This window comes from Rhinatrema bivittatum, chromosome 6, assembly GCF_901001135.1.
Source record: "Rhinatrema bivittatum chromosome 6, aRhiBiv1.1, whole genome shotgun sequence".
In the NCBI taxonomy this organism is placed as follows: Eukaryota; Metazoa; Chordata; class Amphibia; order Gymnophiona; family Rhinatrematidae; genus Rhinatrema; species Rhinatrema bivittatum.
In genome coordinates, this window is record NC_042620.1 from 12195442 (window position 1) to 12220642 (window position 25201).

Below are 25201 nucleotides of genomic sequence, written 5' to 3' on the forward strand. Positions count from 1 at the left end.
GTTTCTATAGCAACTTGACGCTAGACGTCATTATGCTAAAAACTGCGGGCTCTTTAACTCTGTAACCAGTTTACGGCGGTCTCTGTCCCTCAATACTTGAATTATTTTGAGACTTACTGTCCATATGAAAAGGTTGGTGACGCCGAAGCTACAAGCTAAGTAGTTTTACTTCTCTATACGATATACTAAGTCCTTTTTTACATTGTGCATTTTCAGAATTTTCACCTGTCATTGTGACTCCTGAAGAAGCAACCTTGCGTTGCGAAACACCGGCCGCTGTCGGGTCTCTTTAATAATTTATTTATATGGGCACAGATGGGCTTTATTATATATTTTTTAATAAAAAAAAAAGAATACCAATATCTTTTCAACAACATTTATTTTGAAGCATACCAATATACCTGCTCAAAACCGTAAATGATTAGAAGACCGGACGGCTGCACGTTGTCAAGCTTGCTGATGCGGTTTTTCCTATAAAAATAATATTTTTCAACATACTTACGGCGATAGCCTTTCAATTGAAGATTTTCTCAGCATAGAGTCCTTTTGTTGTTTTTATTTTGCAGTAATAGTTTTTACCATTTTGCCCAGTATCAATGTCAGGCTTACGGTCTGTAGTTTCCTGGATCGCCTGTGGATTCTTTTTTTTTTTTTAAAATGGGCATTGCATTGGACACTCTCGAATCCTCAGGTATCATAGCCAATTAGAATGAGAAATTAGAGATTAATAATAAGTCTGCAATTTCATTTTTTGATTTCTTTCAGAACTCTGAGTGCATCCCATCTGGTCCCAGTGATTTGTTACTCTTTGTTGATTTGCTCTATTTCATCCTTCCAGTTCACCGTGATTTGATAAAGTCCAGTTGAATCACCACCCTCATAGAATGTTACCAGTGTAGGAATCTAGCCAATACCTTCCTGAGTAAAGACTCGAATGGGCATGATAGAAACCTGAAAGTGATATCTGTAAAGAGCATGCAAAAATAAATAAATACAAAGCTGCCATCCAACAAACAAAAAAACCCCAAAAAAACAAAATGACATTTCCAAGTAACTAGAACTAGCCATAAATCACCCAAGTAAACTTTTTGACCGTGTACAGAAACTTTCCAAACTAGAAACGTAAACTTCTAACACAGAGGATCACAGCAGATTTCATCAAATTCAACACAGAAAAAAAAAAATGCAAGCTATTTGTTCCTTCTTTTAATCATACCACCTCCTCCATCCCAGGATCAACAAACCCATTAATGCAATAATCACAGAAGCAATTTCTGTTCAACTCCCTCCCAAAACTTGACCCTGTTGTCCAACCTTAGGACAATCACTCCACAAGAAGTGGCAACAAACCTTCAGTGTTTCAGTCTGCAAGCCCATTAAATCCAATTCCTCAAGATTCACCCCCAACCTGAAACATAACCTAGCTCCCTGGCTAACCAATATAATAAATTCCATTCTAACCCAGGGCTTCCTACTCAGCTCACTCAAAACCCTTCCTAAAAAAAAAAAAAAACCCAAAACAAAACACCAAACCAAACCCAACAACAAATAAACCAAACACCTGTTCTAGAACAAAGTGTCACAGTATGAGTATGTTATACATAGAAAACATTCATGTATAACAAGTATTTCTACATGAAAGTTGCTGGTGGATTTATGAGAAACTCCCAGCAGATATTATGAAAAAGCAAACACTATTGCTGGAATTCAGTCAGGTATAGGAAAACAGTATCCTCCCTATAGTTTTCTTTTCCCAACTGCACTACCCAACAGCACCACAAGAATGTTTGAGGCCACTGGCATCACATGGCAAAAACTGGATCAATTTCAGCTTCTGATAACAGAAGTGGTAGAAAGAAAGGAGGTAAGGATTTCAGCTGGAGCGTGGAAGAAGACAAAGGATAAGAAATGGAAAAAAATGCAGAATGAGGAGTGGCAGAGAAGTGTGTGAGAAAGGGAGGACATTGGGAGACACCACTGGTGGTAATAGACGAACGAAAAATGACATGTATAATGGGGAATGGACGATGGAAAAAGGAGAGAAAAGAAAAGTGGAACCAGGGAAATGAGATCAGAAGTTGTACAAGAAGAAAACAAAACAAATCTATGAGGGGAGAAAAAAATAAAGAACACTTCAGTTTAAATACTGAATTGTGACTTTTTTTTTGGGCCAGAAGTTTCCTCATGCTATTCTGAACTTCAAGCTTAAATTAGAACCTGACTCTAGTACCCTGTTTCCCCGAAAATAAGACAGTGTCTTATATTAATTTTTGGTACCAAAGATGCACTAGGCCTTATTTTCAGGGGATGTCTAATACCGTTGAGCTGCTGGCTGCCCCTGCGTCAGCCATGCCTCACCAGTGTGCTGTCAGACAGAGGTAGGAGTGTGCAGCATTCATGGTAGTCAGCTTGGGCTGACTCTGCTGCTTTTGAACCTCTGCACACTGCTTGGAAGGGGTCCCCCGACTGGTACTGCCACCATCCCCAGATGTCAGTAATCTTGCTGCCACTGTCACTGCTGCCACTTGGCTATTGGGGAGGCGCCGATTGCTGCTACTGACACTGAAGCCCATTCTGCTGCCTCCTCTGTGCAGGCCCCGTGGGCTTCCACTTTCTCCATGCTCATCTCGTACATTGTGAGATCCGCACAGAGAAAGTGCTATTCTTGCACATTCCCAAAGATCACATGTGCCAATCACTAAAAAGTAATTTTTATTTTTTTTTACCTTTGCTGGCTGATGTTAGTTTTCTAATCGGTTGGTCACAGGCTTTTTTTTTTTCCACCTTCCCTTTCTTATTTTTTTGCCAATTCCTTTTATATTGTCCTTTTTTCTTCCGTATTTCTTTTCTCTCAGTCTTCTTCCCTCAAACACAGTCAGGTTCTCATTCTCACATGCATTTCTCTCACACACACACAGTCTCTCACTGGCACATGGTGTCTGACGCTCACACACACAGGCTCTCTCTCACTCCCACATGCTGTCTTGCTCAAGCATAGGCTCTCACCATCACACGCTGTCTCTCTCACACACACAGAGGCTCTCACATGCTGCCTCTGCAAACATTCAGATCCTCACTCCCACACACAGTCTCTCAACTCATCTCATACACGCACGCACCCTCTACAGACCCTCAGCCTCTCTCTCACCTCTGGGCCTCCTCTTCGCGGGTTGCCGCAGGATGGGCTCTGCAGCGGCCCTGAACTTATCGGGCCTCTTCCTCGGCCCTGCTACCGGGCCTCTTCCTCTTCTTGGGCCGCTGCGACTTGGGATTTGCAGCAGCCCGCAGCGGCTCCTCTTCTTCACGCGCTGATGCTCTTTCTGCTTCCTGCCCATGCGGCTCCGGCAACGTTTACTTCCGGGCCGCACAGGCAGGAAGGAGGAAGAGCATCAGTGCGTTTGAACGCGATCTTTTTCTTCGGGCAAGGAGGCTCAGCAGCCGCATGAGCCTCCTTGCGCCCGGGCGCATCGGCTCCCCTCCGGATACCACTGCAGGCCTCCTCTTCGCGGGTGGCTGCAGGATGGGCTCTGCAGCGGCCCTGAACTTCTCGGGCCTCTTCCTCGCTACTGGGCCTCTTCCTCTTCTTGGGCCGCTGCGACTTGGGATTCGCAGCAGCCCGCGGCGGCTCCTCTTCTTCACGCGCTGATGCTCTTTCTCCTTCCTGCCCATGCGGCTCCGGCAACGTTTACCTCCGGGGCCGCACAGGCAGGAAGGAGGAAGAGCATCAGTGCATTTGAACGCGATCTTTTTCTTCGGGCAAGGAGGCTCAGCGGCCGCATGAGCCTCCTTGCGCCCGGGCGCATCGGCTCCCCTCCGGATACCACTGCTCGCATCTGCCCCTAATACTTTGCAAACTTTATTTTAAAAAAATAAAAAAATAAATAAAAAATGACGTCACAGGATTGACCGGCCCACCGGGGGAAGCCCGATCCCCCGATAGGTCAATCCGCCCCTGTTTACAAGGGATGTCTTACTTTCGGGGGAGGTCTTATATTTAAGAATTCGGCTAAATCCCTACTAGGTCTTATTTTTGGGGGATGTCTTATTTTCGGGGAAACACGGTATGCTAGAGCACCATGTGTCTTCATTTGCAAATGCATGAAGTTTTAACCCCATTTAGTAAACCCCCAGTGAGCACAGACAGCAGCTCCCTCCAAACCCTGGTACATGTGCGCACAGAGTCCGATCAGTAGATGTCACCATTGTGCAGTGACAGACTTCCTCCCCAGCATTGACTGGCTGGGGGAGATGTTTTCCACATAGCAGCACACATCACTACCGCTGCATCACTAACCTGCCCAAGCTTTCCTAAATCTTAAATTATGTATGTACATATTTTAAAATTGTGCACACAATAACTGACATGTAACACTACTCATTGAATTCATTGCAGGGTATGGTAACTGGACAAAACAAAGATTTAAAGCTGCTTTAATTCAGCTGTAAACATTTCAAAATTTCCAATTCCCTGGTCATCTTCCCCTGAAGATATTGCTTGCTACACAGCTGGCTAGAATGTTTGATCACCTACCTCCAACAATATTCTGGGAAGGAACATTAGAAAGAGGTAGATGATTGATGGGAAAGAGTGTAAAGTTGTTGGTATAACAATAAGCAGGGAAAATGGCAGGCTGGCTTTAGCATTTTTATCTACCAATGGTTTCTACCCTTATTTCTATGATGAACCCATACTGATGTCAACATTTAATCCTCATTGATTGAGTTTAATGATACTCTGAAAGAGAGAGTCTTGTTACTGTGAAACATGCCAAAACATTTGTAAGTGATAAATAGATGGTATCCATCTCTCTCTCTGATTCTTTGCAACAGATTTATACAATCCCAAAGAGAATGAGGAAGGGGAGCACATCAAAAAGAAGAAATGTTGTGCATTTATGCCCTCCTCCTTCCTGTCATGTCCACAGTAAGGACGTCAGAGGATGCGCAAACATATTGTTCTCTAAAAAGAATTACCTGCATTGAAGAATCTTGCACTGTAACATAAAAGATTGAAAATCAGACATTCCAATACATACCCAGATCAGGCCAGACCAGTGGGTTATGCACTCCCACCAGCAGATGAAGTCAGAGAGCAAAGCTTCGAGGCACTGGTATCCCAAGTGTGCCACCTGCAGCTCATCAGTATTTCTCTGACTCCAGCAGATGGTGGTCATGTATACCTGCAGCTCTGTGTGAGACGGATTTTTCTTGCTCCCTGAGGTGCTAGGTTCAGTGTCTGGGCCATCCCTCAGGTAGAGCCGGGCGAAGTTGGTTATCCCTGGCGGTGCTAGCCCATGTGGTTCCGGGGCCCCTGACAGCCAGGGGACTGGCTACCTCAGCGACCCAAAGGCTCCCCCCTCAGTGTCTGCGGTACAGGGAAGTAGCCCCTTTGGGGATTTTTTTCTATTATTCTTAGCTTAGGCTTTATTTTTTTTCTGTTACTAGAAGTTAAAAGTTTTTGTGTAAAAAAAACAAAACCCAGCTCCAAGTTTCCTGTTCACTGTGGCTCCCAGGGTAAATCAGTCTGCCTGGTGGTGCAGAGCCAGGCAGACCCCTGAAGAGGAGGGGGGGGGGGGGGGGGGGAAGAGAGTGTTTCAGCCCTGGTAAGAACCTCCGAGGACATTCTTAGGATCCCTGCCACATTTTTACCGCTGGCTATGGAGCTATTTTTACCCTGAGGCTGATTTTCGTGGCATTTTTGGTGGAGTCACCAGGGCTGGGTGGCACCACCTGTTTTCTTCCGGGGTGGAGGTGGGGTGGGGCGTGATTTATATGCCCCTTTTTGCAGGAGGAATATGGCAGAAACTCCTCTGGTGGAAACCCTGTAAGGCTTGTGTGGTATGGCCAGCTTATTTAGACCCCCTGTCACTGTGCACTGGATGGGGAAGGGGCCTCAGACAAGAGCTAAAAAGTGTGCACGCAGGTCAGGCTCGGCGGCTGGGTCTGACGGAAGGAGCCCAACCCCTACTGTGCACCCTGTGGAAAAGGTCTCCCAGGATGGCCTTACCCCGCAGTCCCCCACTGCGCGGAATCCAAGACCGGAAGAATCGAGAGACACGGACACGGATTCTAGCAGTGACGAGATGGGACCGGGGGATTTTCACCGGAATTTGTGCTGCTCATGCATGAAGCATTTCTGGCTCGGAAGCTTGTGAAGCGCAGAGACAAGGATGAGAGTGTGGGAGTTCCCAAGCGTCCCCATTTGCGAACTTCCCGGGCAACTTTGGCTCGGGAGGATCTAGCGGGTGCACTCGACCAGCTGGGGGGGGGAACGACTCCACTCCGCCCCGAGGGACACCGCTGCAGATCCGGGTGAGGTCCCTCCATAGATTCGTGAGAAACACCCTGCCCTGGAGGGTGTCGAAACGAGCTCCCAAATACTCCAGACACTGTGACTAAGTCAGATTACTTTTTGCTTCATTGATTACCCAGCCTAGGGACTGGAGACAATGGATCACACGAAGAACTGTCCGCTCGCCTTCCTCTTCCGACTTGGCTCGAATCAGCCAATCGTCTAGGTAAGGGTGGACTATTATACCTTCCTTTCCGGAGGATCGCCACCACTGCGACCATCGCCTTGGTAAAGGTGCCCAGGGCCGTCCCCAGTCCGAACGGCAGCACCCGGAACTGAAAACGCTGACCAAGGATCTTGAATCCTAGGAATCTCTGGTGAGCGCTGCGAATCCGGATGTGTAGATAAGCCTCTGAGATCCAAGGAGGTGAGGAACTCTTCCTTTCAAACCGTTACGATGACTATTCGAAGTGTATCCATTCGAAAACAGGGCACCTTCAAGCAGCGATTCACCTTCTGTAGGTCCAGGATGGGTCAGTAAGTGCCTTTCTTTTGGGAACCACAAAATAAATGGAGTTCCGACCCTTCAGGGCCAGCAATCTTTGTAGAGTGTCTTCTACTGCGGCTCGTTTGTTGTGGGAAACTCATCACAATTCCACTAAGGCCGGCATGAGAGGCCGAGAAAATTCTAAGAACTGGGAAGCCTGCCCAATGAAACCAGGCCCACCCACTCCTTGAACGGGATGATTAGGGGCAGGATGTCCCAATTTTACGCTGGGTGTTGGAGGTGGTAAAAGAAGGTTACGCCTTAGAATTTTCTCGGCCTCTCATGCCGGCCTTAGTGGAATTGCGATGAGTTTCCCACAACAAAGGAGCCGCAGTAGAAGACACTCTACAAAGATTGCTGGCCCTGAAGGGGACGGAACTCCATTTATTTTGTGGTTCCCAAAAGAAGGGCACTTACTGACCCATCCTGGACCTACAGAAGGTGAATCGCTGCTTGAAGGTGCCCTGTTTTCGAATGGATACACTTCGAATAGTCATCGTAACGGTTTGAAAGGGAGAGTTCCTCACCTCCTTGGATCTCAGAGGCTTATCTACACATCCGGATTCGCAGCGCTCACCAGAGATTCCTAGGATTCAAGATCCTTGGTCAGCATTTTCAGTTCCGGGTGCTGCCGTTCGGACTGGGGACGGCCCTGGGCACCTTTACCAAGGCGATGGTCGGAGTGGTGGCGATCCTCCGGAAAGGAAGGTATAATAGTCCATCCTTACCTAGACGATTGGCTGATTCGAGCCAAGTCGGAAGAGGAAGGCGAGCGGACAGTTCTTCGTGTGATCCATTGTCTCCAGTCCCTAGGCTGGGTAATCAATGAAGCAAAAAGTAATCTGACTCAGTCACAGTGTCTGGAGTATTTGGGAGCTCGTTTCGACACCCTCCAGGGCAGGGTGTTTCTCACGAATGACAGGATGTACGAATTGCAGCAACAAGTGCATCTCTGTTACAGCGTCCAATCCCCAAAGTGTGGGATTACCTACAAGTTCTGGGGTTCATGGCTTCAACGTTGGAATTGGTGCCGTGGGCCTTTGCTCACCTGAGATCGTTGCAGAGAGATATACTGTCACAGTGGAACCCAGTGTCTGAGCAATACCAGGTACCCCTGCCTTTGTCGCAGTGAATCAGGTCCACAGCCTGAAATGGTGGCTGTTGGAAGACAACTTACAGAAGGGGATGCCCCTCGAAGTCCCGGATTGGATGCTCGTGACAACGGATGCGAGCCTTCAAGGCTGGGGAGCAGTATGCCTCAGTCATGCGGCGCAGGGAACCTGGTCCTTACACGAACAGTCGTGGTCTATCAATCGCCTAGTGTCAAGGGCAGTCCGCAAAGCGTTGTTGGCATTCCAGTCCCTGGTACAGGGGAGAATGGTTCGAGTCTTCTCTGACAACACCACCATGGTGGCATATCTCAATCACCAGAGAGGAACCAGGAGTCCGGTCGTGGCACAGGAAGTACACCTCCTCTTTGCGTGGGCAGAGCTTCATCTGGAAGGCATCGCAGCCTCTCACGTGGCAGGCGTGGCCAACGTGCAGGCGGAATTCCTCAGTCGTCAACAGCTGGATCCCGGGGAGTGGCAACTATCCCGGGAGGGTTGGAATCACATTTGTGCCCGATGGGGAGTTCCCTAACTGGACCGCATGGCGACCCGTGTCAACGCCAAGATGGACCGGTTCTTCAGCCAAAAGAAGGAAATTGGGACAGTAGGAGTAGACGCCCTAGTCTGCAAGTGGTCAACCGGAATCCTCCTGTATGCCTTTCTTCCATGGCCCCTGGTCGGGCGTGTTCTCCGGCGCATAGAGAACCATCCTGGTTCGGTAATTCTGGTGGCACCGTAGTGGCCACGGCGGCTGTAGTTTGCGGATCTGGTACAGTTGGTCAGCTAGCCCTAGCTCATCTGCCGAACATCCTGTGACAAGGGCCCATTTTTTCGGATCGGGAGGATCACTTCTCTCTTGTAGCCTGGTGTTTGAGAGGCGGCAATTACAGATGAAAGGTTATTTGGAACAGGTGATTTCCACCTTGCTTCAGTCCAGGCGGATTTCGACGTCTATGGCATACGCTCGAGTGTGGAAGGTGTTTGAAGTCTGGTATGACCAGCAGGTGTAGTGCCATTGTCTGTGACCATTCCTCAGATCTTGCGGTTTTTGCAGTAGGGATTATCTAGAGGTTTGGCTTATAGTTCCCTGAGTGTTCAGGTTTCGGCCCTGGGATGTCTCATAGGGCGGATAGATGGCAGGCCTCTAGCCAGCCACTCAGACATTGTCCGTTTCCTGAAAGGGGTGAAGCACCTTAGTCTTCCTCTTCGTAAGTTATGCCCGGAGTGGAATCAACCTGGTGTTGAGGGTGCTTCGTGATCCCCTTTTGAGCCTCTGCGACATGTTTCCTTAAAGGACCTCACCTTGAAGACTGTGTTCTTGGTGGCCACCTGTTCCGCGCAGCGTATTCCAGAATTGCAGGCTCTTTCCTGTAGGGATCCCTTCCTTCAAATCTCGGCTGAAAGGGTGTCCCTGTGCACGGTCCCTTCCTTTTTGCCGGAAGTGGTGTCTGCCTTTCATGTTAATCAGTCCGTGGAGTTACCCGGATTCCCTGATTGGGCTCGTGACCCTGCTATGGGAAGAGATCATCTGTTAGATTTCCGCTGGGTTCTCCCTCGGTATTTGAAGGTCACTAACTCTTTTCGAAAATCGGATCACCTTTTGTGCTCTTTGGAGGTCCGAAGAAGGGTTAAAAGGCATCTAAGGCATCCTTGGCTCGCTGGCTGAAGGAAACAATTTGCTTAGCCTACATCGGGAAGGGTCGCCCAGTCCAGACTGGTTTGAAAGCTCACTAGACGAGAGCTAAAGCAGCTTCTTGGCTGGAGTGTCAGTTGTTGTCGCCTGAGGAGATTTGTAGAGCCGCAGTCTGGTCTTCCCTGCATACATTCACAAAGCATTATCGTCTGGATGTTAGGGATCCAGACCAAGCGCTTTTTGGGGAGAGCGTCTTGCGAGCAGGTCTTTCGGCTTCCCGCCTGGTGTAAATGTGGGCTTTAGTATATCCCACTGGTCTGGAATGATCTGGGTACGTACAGGAAAGGAAAATTGGTTCTTACCTGCTAATTTTCATTCCTGTAATAGCACAGATCAGTCCAGGATCCCGCCTGGGTGCTACTGCCGAAAGACTGATGAGCTGCAGGTGGCACACTTGGGATACCAGTGCCTCGAAGCTTTGCTCTCCGACTCCATCTGCTGGTTGGAGTGCATAACCCACTGGTCTAGATTGATCTGTGGTATTACAGGATTAGCAGGTAAGAACCAATTTTCCTTTACAATACTCAGCCTCAGAAATAAAGGATAAAGTCCTCTCAGATTACCAATGCTAATTCAGGTCCCCCTAAAGCATACCTACCTGTAGAAGTGCTGCAATGGTGCCAAAGGAGTGCCACAGCATAGGTGCAAGATCAGGGACAGACTCTCGTTTCTTACTCAGTTCCAGCAAAGCATTCTCTCGTGTCTCAGGACTGGACAGTTCATTAATCCACTGATAGATCTTCTCTCGATCCACTTGAGCCAATGCTGTTGGCACAGGCTGCGCACCAAAAGGAGGGAAGGAAAAAAAAAAAGCGCATGAGTACACTGCTTTTGTTGGATACTGCATAATTTTCAGTGCTTGAAAAGACAGAGGCACTTCAACTTGACCTACTTCTAATTTTTCCTATCCCTACATGTATATTGCTGTATACACCTCTAAATAAGAGAACCAATTATTTTATCCATAGTTCAGGGTTTTGTGATGCTCTAACAACCAGATGACAACTCTCCAGCTCTCCAATAGGTTCAGTAGGAGAGGCAATGAAGGCTGTTGTGAACTAGGAAGACTATCCTAACTTCCAAAGCAAATAAATATTGTGTGTCTGGTGGTGCATGGTACTGAAGCATAGAACCCTGCTGAACCTGGACAAGCTTTGAGATGGCCAAGCAAATGGGCTGCCTCTTTTCTTTTCAAGGTATTGCAATTTTAGTGTATTCTCTAGAGCAGAGCTTTCCAAACTTTTCATGTTGGTGACACACTTTTTAGACAAACATAATTTCGTGACACAGTAATTCAGTCTACCAGCAAACCAGAAGTTAAAGGTTAAACAAACAAAATGTATTTCAACAATTTATGTATGTTTCCTTAAATATATACATAAATAAAATGTTTCACAACACAACCTATCTCATAATAAATATTTGCAGGCTTCCACTTCCTCCATGCTGATCTCGTACATTGTGAGATCGGCATAGAGAAAGTGCTACTCTTGCACATTCCCAAAGATTACATGTGCCAATCACTAAAAAGTAATTTTTTTTTTACCTTTGCTGATGATCTTAGTTTTCTAATCGGTTGGTCACAGGCTTTTTTTCCACCTTTCCTTTCTTGTTTTTTTGCCAATTCCTTTTACAGGGTCTTTTTTTCTATTTCTTTTCTCTCCATCTGTCTTCCCTCAAACACACAATCAGGTTCTCATTCTCACACGCCATCTCACACATTCTCACACACACAGGCTCTCACTCACATGCCTCTCTCTCATACATACATACATACTGTCTCTCTCGTGCACATACTGTCTCACTCTCACACACACAGGCTCTCTCACTCCTACATGCTCTCTTGCTCAAGCACAGGCTCTCACTGGCACATGCTGTCCCTCTGCACGGGTTGCCGAAGGATGGGCTCTTCAGAGGCCCTGATCTTCCCTGGCCGTGACATGGGATCTGCAGCGGCCCTGCTATCGGGTTTCCTCCTCTTCTCGGGCTGCCGCGACGTGGGATCCGCAGCGGCCCTGCTATCGGGTTTCCTCCTCTTCTCGGGCCGTCGCGACGTGGGATCCGCAACGGCCCATTAATGCTGCTCTTCTTCTGTACGCAGCAGATGCTCCTCCTCCTTCCTGCCCACGCGGCTCCGGCAACGTTTTTCTTCCAGGGCTGCACAGGCAGGAAGGAGGAGGAGTGAACGTGACCCTTTTCTTCGGGCCGTGGTGATGTAAGCTCCACCACTGCCCGCCGATCTTCCTGCTATAGTTCCCTGCTTCCGCCGGCCCTGTGGACCGGGCGACACACCTCCACACTACAGGCGACACACTAATGTGTCCCGACACACACTTTGGAAAGCTCTGCTCTAGAGTAATGATCAGAGAAGGCATGTCTTCTATTGAAGTGGAAATTCAAGTCTTAAGTCTTTTAGAGGACCAACAAAAAAAGATGGTGAAGTATTTATCTATCCAGTTTTCTATACCACAATTCTGATCTAAATAAGGGCGCCCAATGTAGTCTACAACTTTAATATATAAAAGACACAATAAAAAAAAAAAAAGAAATTACACACAAACCAGCCAAACCATCCACTCTCACCTCTTTTTCAGCCAGGCTTACCTCCACAGACAGATTACCAATATCAAAAAATACCCAGTCCTCTTCATCAAAATCCAAATTTTGCTCCAACTAGAGTGCCAATGGGAACTTATTCCACAAGGTAGGGGCTACTACTGAGTAATCTATTCCTCACTTGCAGTTTCCGTATTTCCCTTATCATAAGTGTCGCTAAAAATGCTCCTTGCTCAGAACACATAGGTGCTACTGAGGAGTGTACCATATTAGTTTTTTTTTTTTTCCAGATAAGATGGGCCATTCCCTTTCATTACCCAGAATGATAAGGATAGCTATTTAAATTTGGATGTGAGCCTGAAAAAAAGTTGCATGAGCTTTTGAGCCCATAGGATCTTCTTCAGATCCAAAAAAGATTTGTATGGTATCAAAAGCTCAGATTCTACAACATAAATTTGCTTGGTCCTGAGGTAACCAAATTGGATCCCATTAAAGCCTAATTGAGGGGTGGCCAATTCCTGTCCTCGAGAAGCACAAACAGACCTGGTTTTCAGGATATCCATAAAGAATACGCATGAGATAAGATTTGCAAACAATCAGGCCGATATAGTAAAAATCGCGGGAGAGCTGGCGCTCAGTGTTGAGCGTCCACTCTTCCAATCCACGCCCAGCCACTTCTCCTGGGCGCGCGATTCTGTATGTAAACAAGGTGTCGCGCTAATAAGGAGATGCTAGGGACAATAGTGCGTCCCTAGTGCCTCCTTATTAGCGAAGAGGTGGCTGTCAGCGGGTCCGACTACGCTCTATTTTACCGGCGTTGGTTTTTCTAACCTGCTTGACTGGCGGGCAGATTTAAAAAAAAAAAAAGTTTTTAAAATTTTTGGTTCCTCCAACGTAATAATCACTAGGATATTAAGTCGGAGGGTGTACAGAAAAGCAGTATTGTCTGCTTTTCTGTACACTTTTCCAGGTTGCTCAGAATTTAATGCCTGCCCAGTGTAAAATGTGCGGCTTGGCTGCACATTTTACTTTCAGTATCCCGGGGAACTAGCTAATAGGCTCATCAACATGTATTTGCATGTGATGAGCGCTATTAGTTTTTGGGGGGTTGGCCACGTGTTTTCAATGTGCTATTACCCCTTACAGTATAAGAGGTAATAGATGTTCATTGAAAACGTGCAGCCAATTGTGTGCTAAGTGGTGCGCCCAGCCGAGTGCACTGTACTGTATCGGCCCGAATGGAGGCAGTGAACACAAATCTCTCATACATATTAATTGTGGATATCCTGAAAACCTGGCCTGGTTTGTGGCTCACAGGGGCTGAAGTTGGCCACCCCTGGCCTAATCCATACAGAAATTGATGATTATGCTTATGAGTAAAATGTAGTGCAGGAACGTTCAAAGCACAACTCTCCAGCCTCTGGCTGTATAGAAAGTGGAAGCAGCCTGAGGAGACTTGCCACTACTTCTTTACTCATTTAAAGGAAGCCGAGATTGGCACAGATTGATGAAGTAGTGAAGAGGGTAGATAAGAAGTGGAGATGAACACTTCATTTTTGTGGCCTAGTTCCTGATCTCCCTCAGCAAATCCAGAGAAGCAACTCCGTGGTAAGGATAAGAGACCACAAGCTTTACTGAAAGGTGGCCACCCTGGTGGCCAAAATGGCCACTGCAATGACCAGATTAGATATTTTAGGGGAAGGACATAAAATAGGGAAAAATATCCTTAGATAGTTGCAAATGAGATACTTGGTACTGACTGAGCTGAAAGTACATAGGAATAGAAGGAAATTGCCAGATCAAAACACACTTTAAATTGGGCTCTCAACTATACTGGTAGCCAATGGAACTGTCTTAAAAATTGTACTAATCCTTTCCAGATAATTCTGGACTAGAGAGAGACTGTACGTCCACTATAGAGAATAGGGATGTGCATTCGTTTTGGACGAATTTGACAATTTCAACGAAATTGTCTAATTTGTCCTGGTTCAGAAAAATTTGTTTTTCGGGTTAGCGTGCGCTAACTTAAATTACTGTGTGTTAAATTTAAAATGTTAGCAAGCGCTAACCCGAAAATCGGGGTCCCCCCCAAAAAAATCCCCAACAGTGGGAAAACAAAATTTCCTATGGCAGGCCGAATCCGAAGCCCAAAACGAATGCTCATATCTATTTATTTATTTTTATTTACCGATATTCAATCTGACATATCACATCGGTTTACATTCAGGTACATTAGAATTCACCTCAGTTGCAAAAAGGAACTTTTGACAGGGGCTATGATTTGAGCTTCCGTTTTTAACCTTGGATCCCAAACAGATTGTGCTGTAGATATGCACATGAGGAACATACGAACATTACCTGTGCTTATAGCTGTACACTTAAAATAAATACTACTAAAAAACCCATGGTAAGCCACAAGAGCAAAGCTACCCAAACCTATCCTGTTGAACCCCATGGCCAGATTTTCAGTTCTAGTCACATTCTTTCAAAATCAAAACAGAGTATACTTAAAATTATAAAATATTCATAATATGATTTAATCATTATATAAATCAAATAGATAAAAACTTATTAATACTCAAATGCCTAAAAATAAGGAAAGCTACAGCTAAACTTATCATAAACTCATCCACAATGAACAGCATGCGATACATTTGCATATACTAGGTCCCCAATGTATTCAGTTATTTTGTTCATGTGTATCTCACAACTACAACCACTGTTACACATTCATCCTTGATATCCAGAAAACCTGACCAACTGTTGGATACCAGGGCAGATTTGGGATGCCCTGATCAAGAGGGTCACATCCCATGTCCGTGTATTCAATTTGTGTTATATAAACAGTCCTCCAGTAATGCCTGTCGAAATAACTTGCCAGGTTTTCAACATTACATACGTTTTGCTAAACTGTAAAAATTCAAAAAAGGTATTAGCTAACGTTCATTATGAAGAGGTAATGATAAATGCTTCCAACTGGACATTTAGAGCTAAACTATCAATTGCTAACAATGGTTCCTAACCCAAAAAAAGTACTGACTCTTCAAAAGCTAAATTCTAAGATACTGTCTCTCAACGCATAATTAAGCTCTGCAATTCATTGCCAGAGGATGTGGTGAAAGCTATTAGTGTAGCTGTGTTTAAAAAAAGGTTTGGACATGTTCCTGGAGAAAAAGTCCATTAACCGTTATGAAGGTAAGAGTTGTAATTTAATTGATTGCAAATATTGTGTTCATAGCAATTGCCCTAAAGGGAAAATGATACATCTAGTACTGCAACATTAGATGTATTAGGCAAAAGAGGAAGTCGAGTGGGAAAATCTTTTTTGGCAGTCCATAGCCTCTCCACTACTGAGATTCTAGCGATGCTTCTTCCTGGCATCACACAGACAACTGAGTTCTCAGATTCAAGCTAAACTGCTCTGAATCTGAGTAGCATGGAGCCCAAAAAGAATATGTGCAGGCCCACTGATGTGTGGACATACCCTGACATTTTGCCAGCTATGCCCCAGCCATAGGTCAAATTGTGTAAGCAGGTAGGGCTCCTGAGGATTGACCACCCAATGCAAAACCTGCATCCACGTGCACCTCTGAAATTGTGGTACTAGTCAACAAACTCAGGCTGATGCAATATTGTGCGTTCAGGCCAGTGCACCGCTTAACGCATGGTTTGATGCGTGTCTTGGGCGCACTAGACTAACACCAGATGCAATACAGGGAATAGCACATCCAAACAAGTACGTAGCTAATAGTGTCCATCATGTGTAAATTCCATGTAGACGAGGCGATTAGCTACTACCCCGCAATGCAAAAAATCCCTGCTCGCCCAACACACCCTTGTTAATGCCACAAATTTAAAGTCAGCCAGGGAGCTGGCATTAAGGCACTTATTGGGCTGAACAAAAATGCAAAAAAAAAAAATAATGCTTTCTGTAGTTCCTCCTACTTGTATTGTCAGAATATTAAGTAGGAGGAACCGCAGAAAGCAGCACCATGCAAAATTTAAAATGCTTGCCTGAAAAAAAATTTCTGTGCACACAATAGACATGCTCCAAGCTAGGTGTATATTGTGCTTATATATTCTTCTGGTCACTTAGCTGCCACAGGATAAAACCTGCACACAGCCACGTCTCTTGGGTGCCCGCTGCCAAGGCCATGCTAGGGATGCACAATTTCCCCTAGCACATCCTTTTCAACATGGCAGTTTGTTAGCATTTTGCACTGCATGCCCAGGACAGGTGGATGGGCATGTACTCCTGTTTTTAGCATGTTTATGTTGCACTGGCCTTAGTGTGTATGGATACTGATGGGAATGGGGCTGCATAAACTTCTCTCTCTATAATCCACTCGTGCAGGCTATTCAGTAAGATCACTCAACCACTTCCTGAGTTTCTATGCACATATATCAATGTAAATGAGTAGCATTTTCAAGTTATTGGACCTCACTGTTATGCCACATCACCACAGCATTTAGAGGTCTATAATAGTCAGAGATGTTTTGCAACCATTCCAGATGCTGGCTGGAATGGAGAACAAACTTCACCCCCCCCTTCAAAGTACTTGAGAGAGGTCCAACATACGTAAATCACCAAAACCTCTGAAGATGCCTATCCGAAGATGAGCCCAGGAGCAGCGGGAGAGTAAGGTTGAAGTAAGAGATTAAACAGGGTTAGGGTACTGCAGTGGGAAAGAAAGCTGGTCAGACTGCATAGGTCTGCAGATCTTTATCTACCACGACACAGCGATTGGGCACGGATAAGTTTTCGATCCACAAAGCCGCTCAGCCTATTCGCTTCAGATCCCAGATCTCCAGTCTCCTCCCTCCTTTGCCAATTAAATGACATCGCAATAACCCGTGGACAGATCAGAGCCCTCCGCACTCTCTATAATACTGGGGCTGGGTGAACAAGCTACCAAAGCCTCAACTCAAGCATCCTTGCCACAGGTGTCCCATATGATGAAAAGCAAAATGAAAGTTAGTTTATCTGTAGTGTGCTTGAGAGGAAATGAAAGTAGCACACCGCAGAGCGGGAAAGAGCAGTCGCTAGGCCACAAGTCCAAAGCTATACTTACCGCTGCCGTGGCCAGGCTGTGCATGTCGGGAGGCCTCTGGGCCCCTCCTCCTCCTCCCGCCGCTGCTCTCCCTATAGCGTCGAGAACTCGGAGACCCTCCGCCACCAAACCTGTCGGTCCTACCCTCCCCGCCTGCCGCGGGGAAAATACTGAACACAACACCCCGGCCTGCCGCCGCCGCCTCAGCTCCAGGCGGAGAGGCGGGAGATACGGCGCATGCGCACAGCTCACGAGAACACAAACGTAGCGCGAGATAACGGTCGTAGTATGCGAGAGGGATAGACGTCGACCCTCAGTGACCTTTCACCTTTTGCTAAACGCCTCACCATTTCTGTTTTTTTTTTTTGTTTTGGTAAAACAAGGTAACTAGTTTTTTTTGTAAAAGTAAATAACTGAGGTATAATGGCAAATCTGTGTTTTAACATAAAAGATAAATGATGCGCTGAGAGCGGGCAGTTGTCGCGTGCTTGGACGTGTGCGACGTGCGTCTGTGCGCGCGACGGGGCTCGCGCCGCGGCTGTTGATTTCATGTTCCCGCCATCCCTCGCCTCCTGTCAGGAGAGGAGTGCTGGAGTCGGTGGAGGGATGGCGGATGAGGCCTGAGGGCCTAGCCCTTTATAGCTCTCTTCTGTACACAGTAAGAACACAGCGGCGGATTCGGCTAAAGTGTGCCAGGGTGACCGGGGCGAAGAGCTTCCGCTGGTAAGAGCTTTTGCCGGGATCCGACCCTCTCCCAGAGATCTTCCCAAACTCCACCTTTCCTGTCGATATATGGTTCTCGTATATAGATTCCCCCCTTGTTGGAACCAGGGCCTCGGACAGAATCGTGGCGCCGGTGGGAAATGCCCCAGCCTTTCTTCCTTGGGTCATCCCTAGCACAAGAGCGTGGCGTTCTTATTTTCCCTTACGAGAGGCCTGCTGCTAAAGTCCTCCGTGAACCTCCTTTCTGTTTTAGAGCCTAAACACGCGAGACCCCCGTCAGGCCCCGAATACTTCCTTTTGGCAGAACTGCTGCAACTCTCCAAGACCTTTCTGGCAGATCATTGACCTCAAAGACTTGGAATTTTTTTTTTCTCTGTCTTACAGTTAGATCCCAGGCACCCAAATTCACCACCTCCTATTGTTCGGTTATTTATTCACTTTAAAATTCTGGCATGATTAGACCTTCCTGGATGAGTTCAGGCTCTCGGGTGCTGTTTTTAAAACAGTTTACGTTATACCTTTTATAGACTGTGTCCAACCGAGCAAAATCGGACAGGATTGTCTCTACCTGGCTTGCAATGGGGGTCCTGCAAAGTTCGCCTCATTTATCATCCATATGGCCATGTTTCTGGACTTGGAGCAGGTTACAAAGTGTATGCTAAATACATTCAGTTCTTTGTATCTGTAATGTCTGCCTGGGTGACAACGACCAAACGTGTCCATTTTGGCAGTTAAAGAGTGACTAATGATGGATTAACTTTAAATATAGATAAGACAGGGGTCATGATTTTGGACAGCAAGTGATAACCCTTCCATTTTGATAGTCCCATACAGATTGTGACACAAGTTAAGAGTTTGGGTGTAATTCTTGAATCCAATTTGTCGCTACATAACCAAGTGAAATCTGTTGTGAAAGCAGCCGCAAACGGTGGACTTTACTCGGGTTGAAGTTGCTCCTAGATCTTTTTGAGGTCCATACTGTGCTTCAAACCCTAGTATTTACTGATTTGGACTATTACAACTCAGTATATATTGATTGGGTTGCTGGCAAAAGCCCTCCAGGCAAGGCAAATTGTCTAGCAATAAACAAACTTTCTTAGCATTCAGACAGATTAATCCACACCAGTGGGTTATGCACCTCGACCAACAGATGGAGATGGAGCGCTACTGACTTCACAATATATATAGCCCTACATTGATATCAGCCTGTATTCTCCATCTCCAATAATGGTGGATGTACATTTTCCTACTGGGGGTTGCTTAAAAATTCTTTTTTTTTAAAGGAGAAAAGGAATTTAATTTGCCCTGTTCTCCTGTGGTGATACCTTATGGTCCTTCCCTCAGATCTGCTGATCCCTCCCTCAGTAGAGTACCTCGGTCCGGTGTGGACTTAGCTGTAAAGAGAGAAATAGCTGAGAGGCTAGTAGGTGCAGCAAGCTGAGCGTGGCGGTGAAGGCCTTTGCTCTCTCACCCTACAGCTGGAAACCGACTCTATACTCTGCCGGGATAGGTTGAGCTCAGGTAAAGAGTGTAAAAAAAAAAAAAGGAGAGATTTCCTTCCCCTTTTGGTCTTCAAGCCTCAGGGTACCTAACCAGTGTCTAGTCCTGCCTCCAAGGGAGCTTGGGGAGTCATGGCGGGTTGAGCAGCCTTTTGGCTAGGTCCTGCTCTTGGGCTTTGCTCAAACTCTGCATGGTAGGCTGTGGCAGCATTTGCACGCTTTTCTACATGCTTTTCTACACTACCTTGAAATAGTATCTGATGGTTCGTGGGTGGGCACCTAAATTTTGGGCATCTGTGGTGTGCGCTTATTGGACAAAGTTTGTTTTTGGGTTTCATGTCCAGGCTCGCTTGTGTGGATGCGCAGTGGGCCCACAATGGTCAGATGCCTTTGGGAGCCTGCTGCTAGTGGGTGTTTATTCATGGCATCATTAGCAAAGAAGCCTAAGCGCCTTGCCTTTTGTGCTGCTTGCCATATTTGGGCATCTCAGCCTGGCGTCCTCTCTAACTTGTGTCAGCACTGCTTGGAGTCTTAGGGAGAGTTATCTCTGGCTGATTTTGTTGAACACAGCCCTTCCCAGCATGATGCAGGAATGGGACCGGAGGGGACCTGTCTGAGATGTCGCCTGGTTTTGAGGCTTCCCTAATTAGTTTGACAGCAGGGGAAGGCAACTCAGTGGGCTTTTGGTATGGATTCTTCTATCCTTTCTTGGGTGGAATTTATTCAAGAACTGCAGTCCTTTCTTCAGGCACAGTCGGTGGAGCCTGCCAAACCTAAGAGTTTAGGATGGCAGACTGCGGATTCCCGCATGCTTGGTGCCACGGATAAGCGTCAGAGTACATCTAGACTTGCTGGTGGTCATGCTGATAGGGATCCAGATGGTACGGACGATGAAGGCGATCCTTACTCCCTGGAGGATGGAGAAATTCCTCTGGGGTTGGAACCATATAGGACAGTATTGCCAGCTCTGATCTCCCAGACACTGAAGATACTAGGAGTGCTGGGTGCTGATTCCATTTTAGTTTCTTTGCATAAAGCATTATGGATGCCATTCAAGAGTTGATTAATCTTGAATAGAGTGAGTCTTGGAGGCACTGTACCCCCTGGATTCGGTGGCGAGAGAGAGCAATTGCACTTTCGGAAAGTGGATGCATTGGTGTCTGCCATCACCAAGTAGATGACTAACCCTGTAGAAGGGGGAATGGCACTGAAGGATACGCAGGATAGGAGAATTGAAGCTATCCTTAAACAGGCCCTGAGGTGGTGGCAATGAATTTGCAGATAAGTCTCTTGCTGCTCTTGCATGCTTCTTTTTCAAAGTCGTCTAGTTTGAATTCCGGGGCATTGATGGAACCGGCAGCTACCCCTTTGGTGGTTGCGGGCTGCAACCTGGTTCACACTTCTACCAGAGGGGTGGCTTCAGTGATAGCGGCCAGGTGTCAACTATGACTGAGGAATTGGTTGGCTGATACAATTTTGAAGTGTAATCTTACAAAATTCCCTTTTAAAGGATCACTCTTGTTTGGGAGTGAGTTAAAAAACAAAAAAAAAAAGGCCAATACATGGTGAGTTCCAGCTTCCTTGGTTACCAAAGGATTAAAAGCAGGCACTAAGTTTATTTATTTATTTAGTGGCATTTCTATACCTACGTACGTTGGGAACATCTCGGCGGTTTACAAAGAACAAAACTAGCAACAGGCTTTACATGGAACAAGTAACAATAAGAACAAGGAATGCAAGGGTAAAAGGGAGACGGTGAACGAATGAACTAGGGAGGGTAGGGGTGTAGGGAAGAGGTGAACTAAAAAATAATATAGATAATATTACATATTTATAAGGAGGCAGGGGAGATTAAATCGCCAAGTAACAAGGAGGCAGTAAAGCATGTTATATACAGGTTAAATAACGGGTAAGTCAAGATTGAAATGTAGGTTCCTGGGATTAAGCTGAACTAGGAGGGGTGGAGAGGGGAGGCAGGCGGTTAGGTGTAGGAGTGGGTGAAGAGCCAGGTCTTCAGGTTCTGTTTGAATATTTTGGGGCAGGTTTCTTGGTGGAGTGAGGTGGGTAGCTTGTTCCAAAGGGAGGGACCTGCAAGGGAGAAGGCTCTTTCCTTGGTAGAGCGCAGTTTAGTAAGTTTGGGAGACGGGGTGTGAAGAGTGGCAGCTTGTTTGGCATGAGAGGTCATGGTAAGGGTTTCAAATGTTTTCGGCCCCCCCCCCCCCCAGAGGAGTGACTTCTCAGAGGGCTCAACCTTTGTGTAGGTTTCAGTCTTTGTCCCAGGCAGCCTAGACAGGGTGCGAGCTCACGTGGTGGTGCCCCCTGACCCCCTCAATGAGGGTGTGCTGACCCACCCCGGGAATAGGAGATAGGGGGGTCACCTGTCTTGCCTTTTTATCGGAGGTGGGTCAAGATCACGTCAGTCCAGTGGGTTCTGGAGGTGATAAGAGACTGCTATGCTCTAGAGTTTCGCAGCGTTCCTCGGGACTTTTTCATGGTGTCTCCCTGCAGCTGTCCACAGAAGAGACAGGCAGTGGAGTGTACGTTGTCAAGACTTCTTGGCCTGCTGGCCATGATCCCAGTGCCCATGTTGCAAGAAAATACGATCTGACATTCCATTTATTTCATTGTACACGAGAAGGATGATTCCTTTCACCCCATTCTGGATTTCAAGGAAGTCAACCGGTTTTTGCAAATGACTCTTTCTTGAACAGAAACCTTATGCTCGCTGATAATAGCAGTACAGTTGGGGCAGTTTCTTATGTCTTGGGATTGTCAGAGGTGTTTCTGCATATTCCCGTCTGGCTGGAGCATCAACTGTTTTCTGCATTTTGCTGTTCTGGGACGACATTATCAGTTTCGAGCGCTACTCCGGTTTGGCCACTATGCCCAGAACCTTCTTAAAGGTCATGGTGGTGGAAGGGGCAGTGTTGAGAAAGGATGGCATTTTTGTCCACTTGTACTTAGATGATTGGCTAATTTGGGCCAAGAGCGTGAAAGTGAGTATCCTGGCCTCGTGCAAGGTGATCTCCTGGCTACAGGAACTAGATTGCTCTTGGCCAAGTTTAGCACCCAATCTGCAGCCATCTCAGACACTGAAGTATCTTGGTGTTCGATTTCGACACAAAGCAAGGCAGGGTGTTCCTGCCAGAGATCTGCATTCAGAAACTGACGGTGCAGGAGCAACTATTGACAGAAACAATATACCCAACTGTGTGGTCTTACCTGCAGGTGCTCGAGCTGATGGCAGCCATCCTAGCGGTGGTTCTGTGAACAAGGGCGCATATGCGTTCTCTTCAGCGCACACTTTAACAATGGAGTCCAGTGTCTCAGGACTACTCAATTTGGCTTCAGTTTCTGATGGACATCAGCATCCAACCGCAGTGGTGGTTGCAAGTGGACCATCTAAGGAAGGGTGTTTCCCTACGAACACCAGACTGGCTAGTACTCATGACTGAAGCAAGTTTCCTGGGTTGGAGGGCTCACCATCAGGAGTTGACAGTGCAGGAGTATCTTTGGAGCATCAATCGGTTGGCATGCTTGAGATTCATTGCTTGCGGTGTCGAGAGGTCCAAATGATGTTGGACAATGCAATGACGGTGGCTTACATCATTTGCCAGGGAGGAACCAAGAGCCAGCAAGTGTTTGTAAGAAATAGCCCAACTCATGGAATGGGCGAAGGTTTATCTTCAGGAGAGCTCAGCCTCACACATTGTAGGAAAAGACATTTTAAGAGCCAACTTTCTCAGCAGACAGAGTCTGGATCTAGGAGAATAGAAATTGTCAAAGTGTTCCATCTAATAGTGGGCTTCTTGGGCCTCCTACGTCTAGACTTGGCGACATCACACAATGTGAAGGTGCCTCACTTCAGTCACAGGAGAGATCTGACGTCTTTGGGCATAGTTGCCCTTATGCAGGAGTGGCTGGAAGGCAAGCTTCTATATGCCTTTCCTCGGTGGCCCATGTTGGGCAGAAGGATTCGGAGGATCGAGATATATACAAGGGTGGTGCTTCTGGTGGTGCCAGATTGGCCTAAGAAGCCATGGTATGCTGATCTACAGAGGCTCCTGATGGACTTACCTCTCCGATTTCCGGTCCACAGGGATCTGCTGCAGCAGGAACCTATTCTTTACGAAGATCAGACTCTATTTTGTCTTATGATATGGTCCTCGAGAGGATTCGGTTGCAGCAATGTGGATACTGTTTTCTACTCTGCTTCGAGCGCGAAAGTTTGCCACTTCCTTTGCCTATATTTGGGTTTGGTGAGTATTTGTGTGAGGAACAAGGAGTTCATCCTCGTTCAGTTATGAGCCTGGTCATTTTGGATTTTTTTACAGGATGGGTTGATTAAGGGCTTGGTTCTTAATTCCTTGAAGGTATAGGTGGCGGCTCTTGTCTATTTCCAAGGTCAGGTGAATGGTGAACCCTTGGCCCATCCGGATGTGGCCTGGTTCTTAAAATGTGTAAAGCATCTTTGTCCTTCCTTGTGATTGCCAGTGCTCTTGTGGTGTCTTAATTTGTTTCTGTATTTTCTAGTGGGTACCACCTTTCGACCACTGCATAGCCTCTTCTTGAGGTTGCTTACTTTTTTTTTTAACTTTGTTTATTGATTTTTAAATTATACAGAGTTAAAAACTTTGCACAGTAATATGAGAAATATTATAAGCAACAAATGAAAAAAGAAAAAACAATTTCAATATAGATATTAAAATAATCATTCTCTTAAATTTGAAAAATGAAAAAGAAGGGGGGAATGGAAACAAAGAGGAGAACAATAGGAAATTCTAGCATGAATTATGCATATTTAAATTATAGGTGGCATAGAATCAACCCCTTTAAACATAACAGATAACCTTAGGAAGTCTCTTGAGTTAGATGCCCAATTAATCGCTTTGGCATTTAGGAAGTTCCGCAATTGGTCTGGACTGAAAAAAAAATGTATTAGCATTCAACTTGATTATACATTTGCATGGGTAGCGCAACAAAAAGCTGGTGCCAAGAGCCTGAGCTTAAGAGTGCAACTCCAGAAAAGTTTTACACCTTTCATGTGTAACTTTGGCTAGGTCAGGAAAAATTCTGACAAAAACATCATGAAAGGAAACATCTAAATTTTTGAAATAGAACTTCATCACCAAACTTAAGTCCTGTTCCGAAAAAAAAGAAATCAGCAATATAGCCTTCTCAGTCAAAGTTGAAGGTTACTTACTTTGAAGATGGTGTTTCTTGTGGCAGTTCTGCGCATAGAGTTTTCAAACTGCAGGCCTTGTCTTGCTGGGATCCAATTCTGCGAGTGACTCTGGGGGCGGTATAGCGGCAAACTGTTCCATCCTTTTTGCTGAAGATGGTCTCAGATTTTCATTTGAATCAATCAATTTCCCTGCCGACACTGGACAGGGAGTGAGCTGTGGATGAATATTTTATTTATTTAGAAACTCTTACATTCGCATATTCCATAGTTGATAGAGGAGTACAAATTGACATACAAATCAGAAGAATACTGCCTGTTATAAACTTTGGATGTGAATTGGCATATCATAAGGTATATGGAAGATTCTAAACCTCTCAGGAAGATGGACTGGCTGTTTCCTCCCACCATGGGGTATAGATGGAGTGAGCTGGCATTATGGGCTACAATAGCCTGCTGGATTAAGGAGGTTATATCGGCCACATATGCTTGTTTGTTTGTTAAAATTTCTGAATTGCTTTGTGCAAAGCTTTTTAATAATTTACAAAA

General features: G+C 46.1%; 2 protein-coding genes across 7 annotated transcripts in view; one reads left to right on the forward strand and one right to left on the reverse strand.

The window, feature by feature from the left end:
- The window catches only part of CNOT9 (CCR4-NOT transcription complex subunit 9), a 118154-nt gene extending 100632 nt beyond the window's left edge, over positions 1-17522 (reverse strand). The window contains exons 1-2 of one of the 2 annotated variants that reach the window (XM_029605053.1): positions 17270-17522; positions 10240-10419 (exon numbers count right to left, since the gene is read on the reverse strand). In XM_029605053.1, the coding sequence (XP_029460913.1) occupies positions 10240-10419; positions 17270-17293 (204 nt within the window). In that variant the 5' untranslated portion in view covers positions 17294-17522. The remainder of the gene's footprint in view (positions 1-10239; positions 10420-17269) is intronic. The other variant, XM_029605052.1, reaches the window with a different exon arrangement.
- A 201-nt stretch (positions 17523-17723) lies between these two features.
- Positions 17724-25201, forward strand: part of USP37 (ubiquitin specific peptidase 37) — a 539331-nt gene continuing 531853 nt past the window's right edge. For 3 of the 5 annotated variants that reach the window (XM_029605047.1, XM_029605050.1, XM_029605051.1), the window contains exon 1: positions 17725-17971. The gene's annotated coding sequence lies outside the window, so the exon portion shown is untranslated. Of the gene's footprint in view, positions 17972-25201 lie in introns of all 5 variants that reach the window. The other 2 variants (XM_029605048.1, XM_029605049.1) reach the window with 1 other exon arrangement.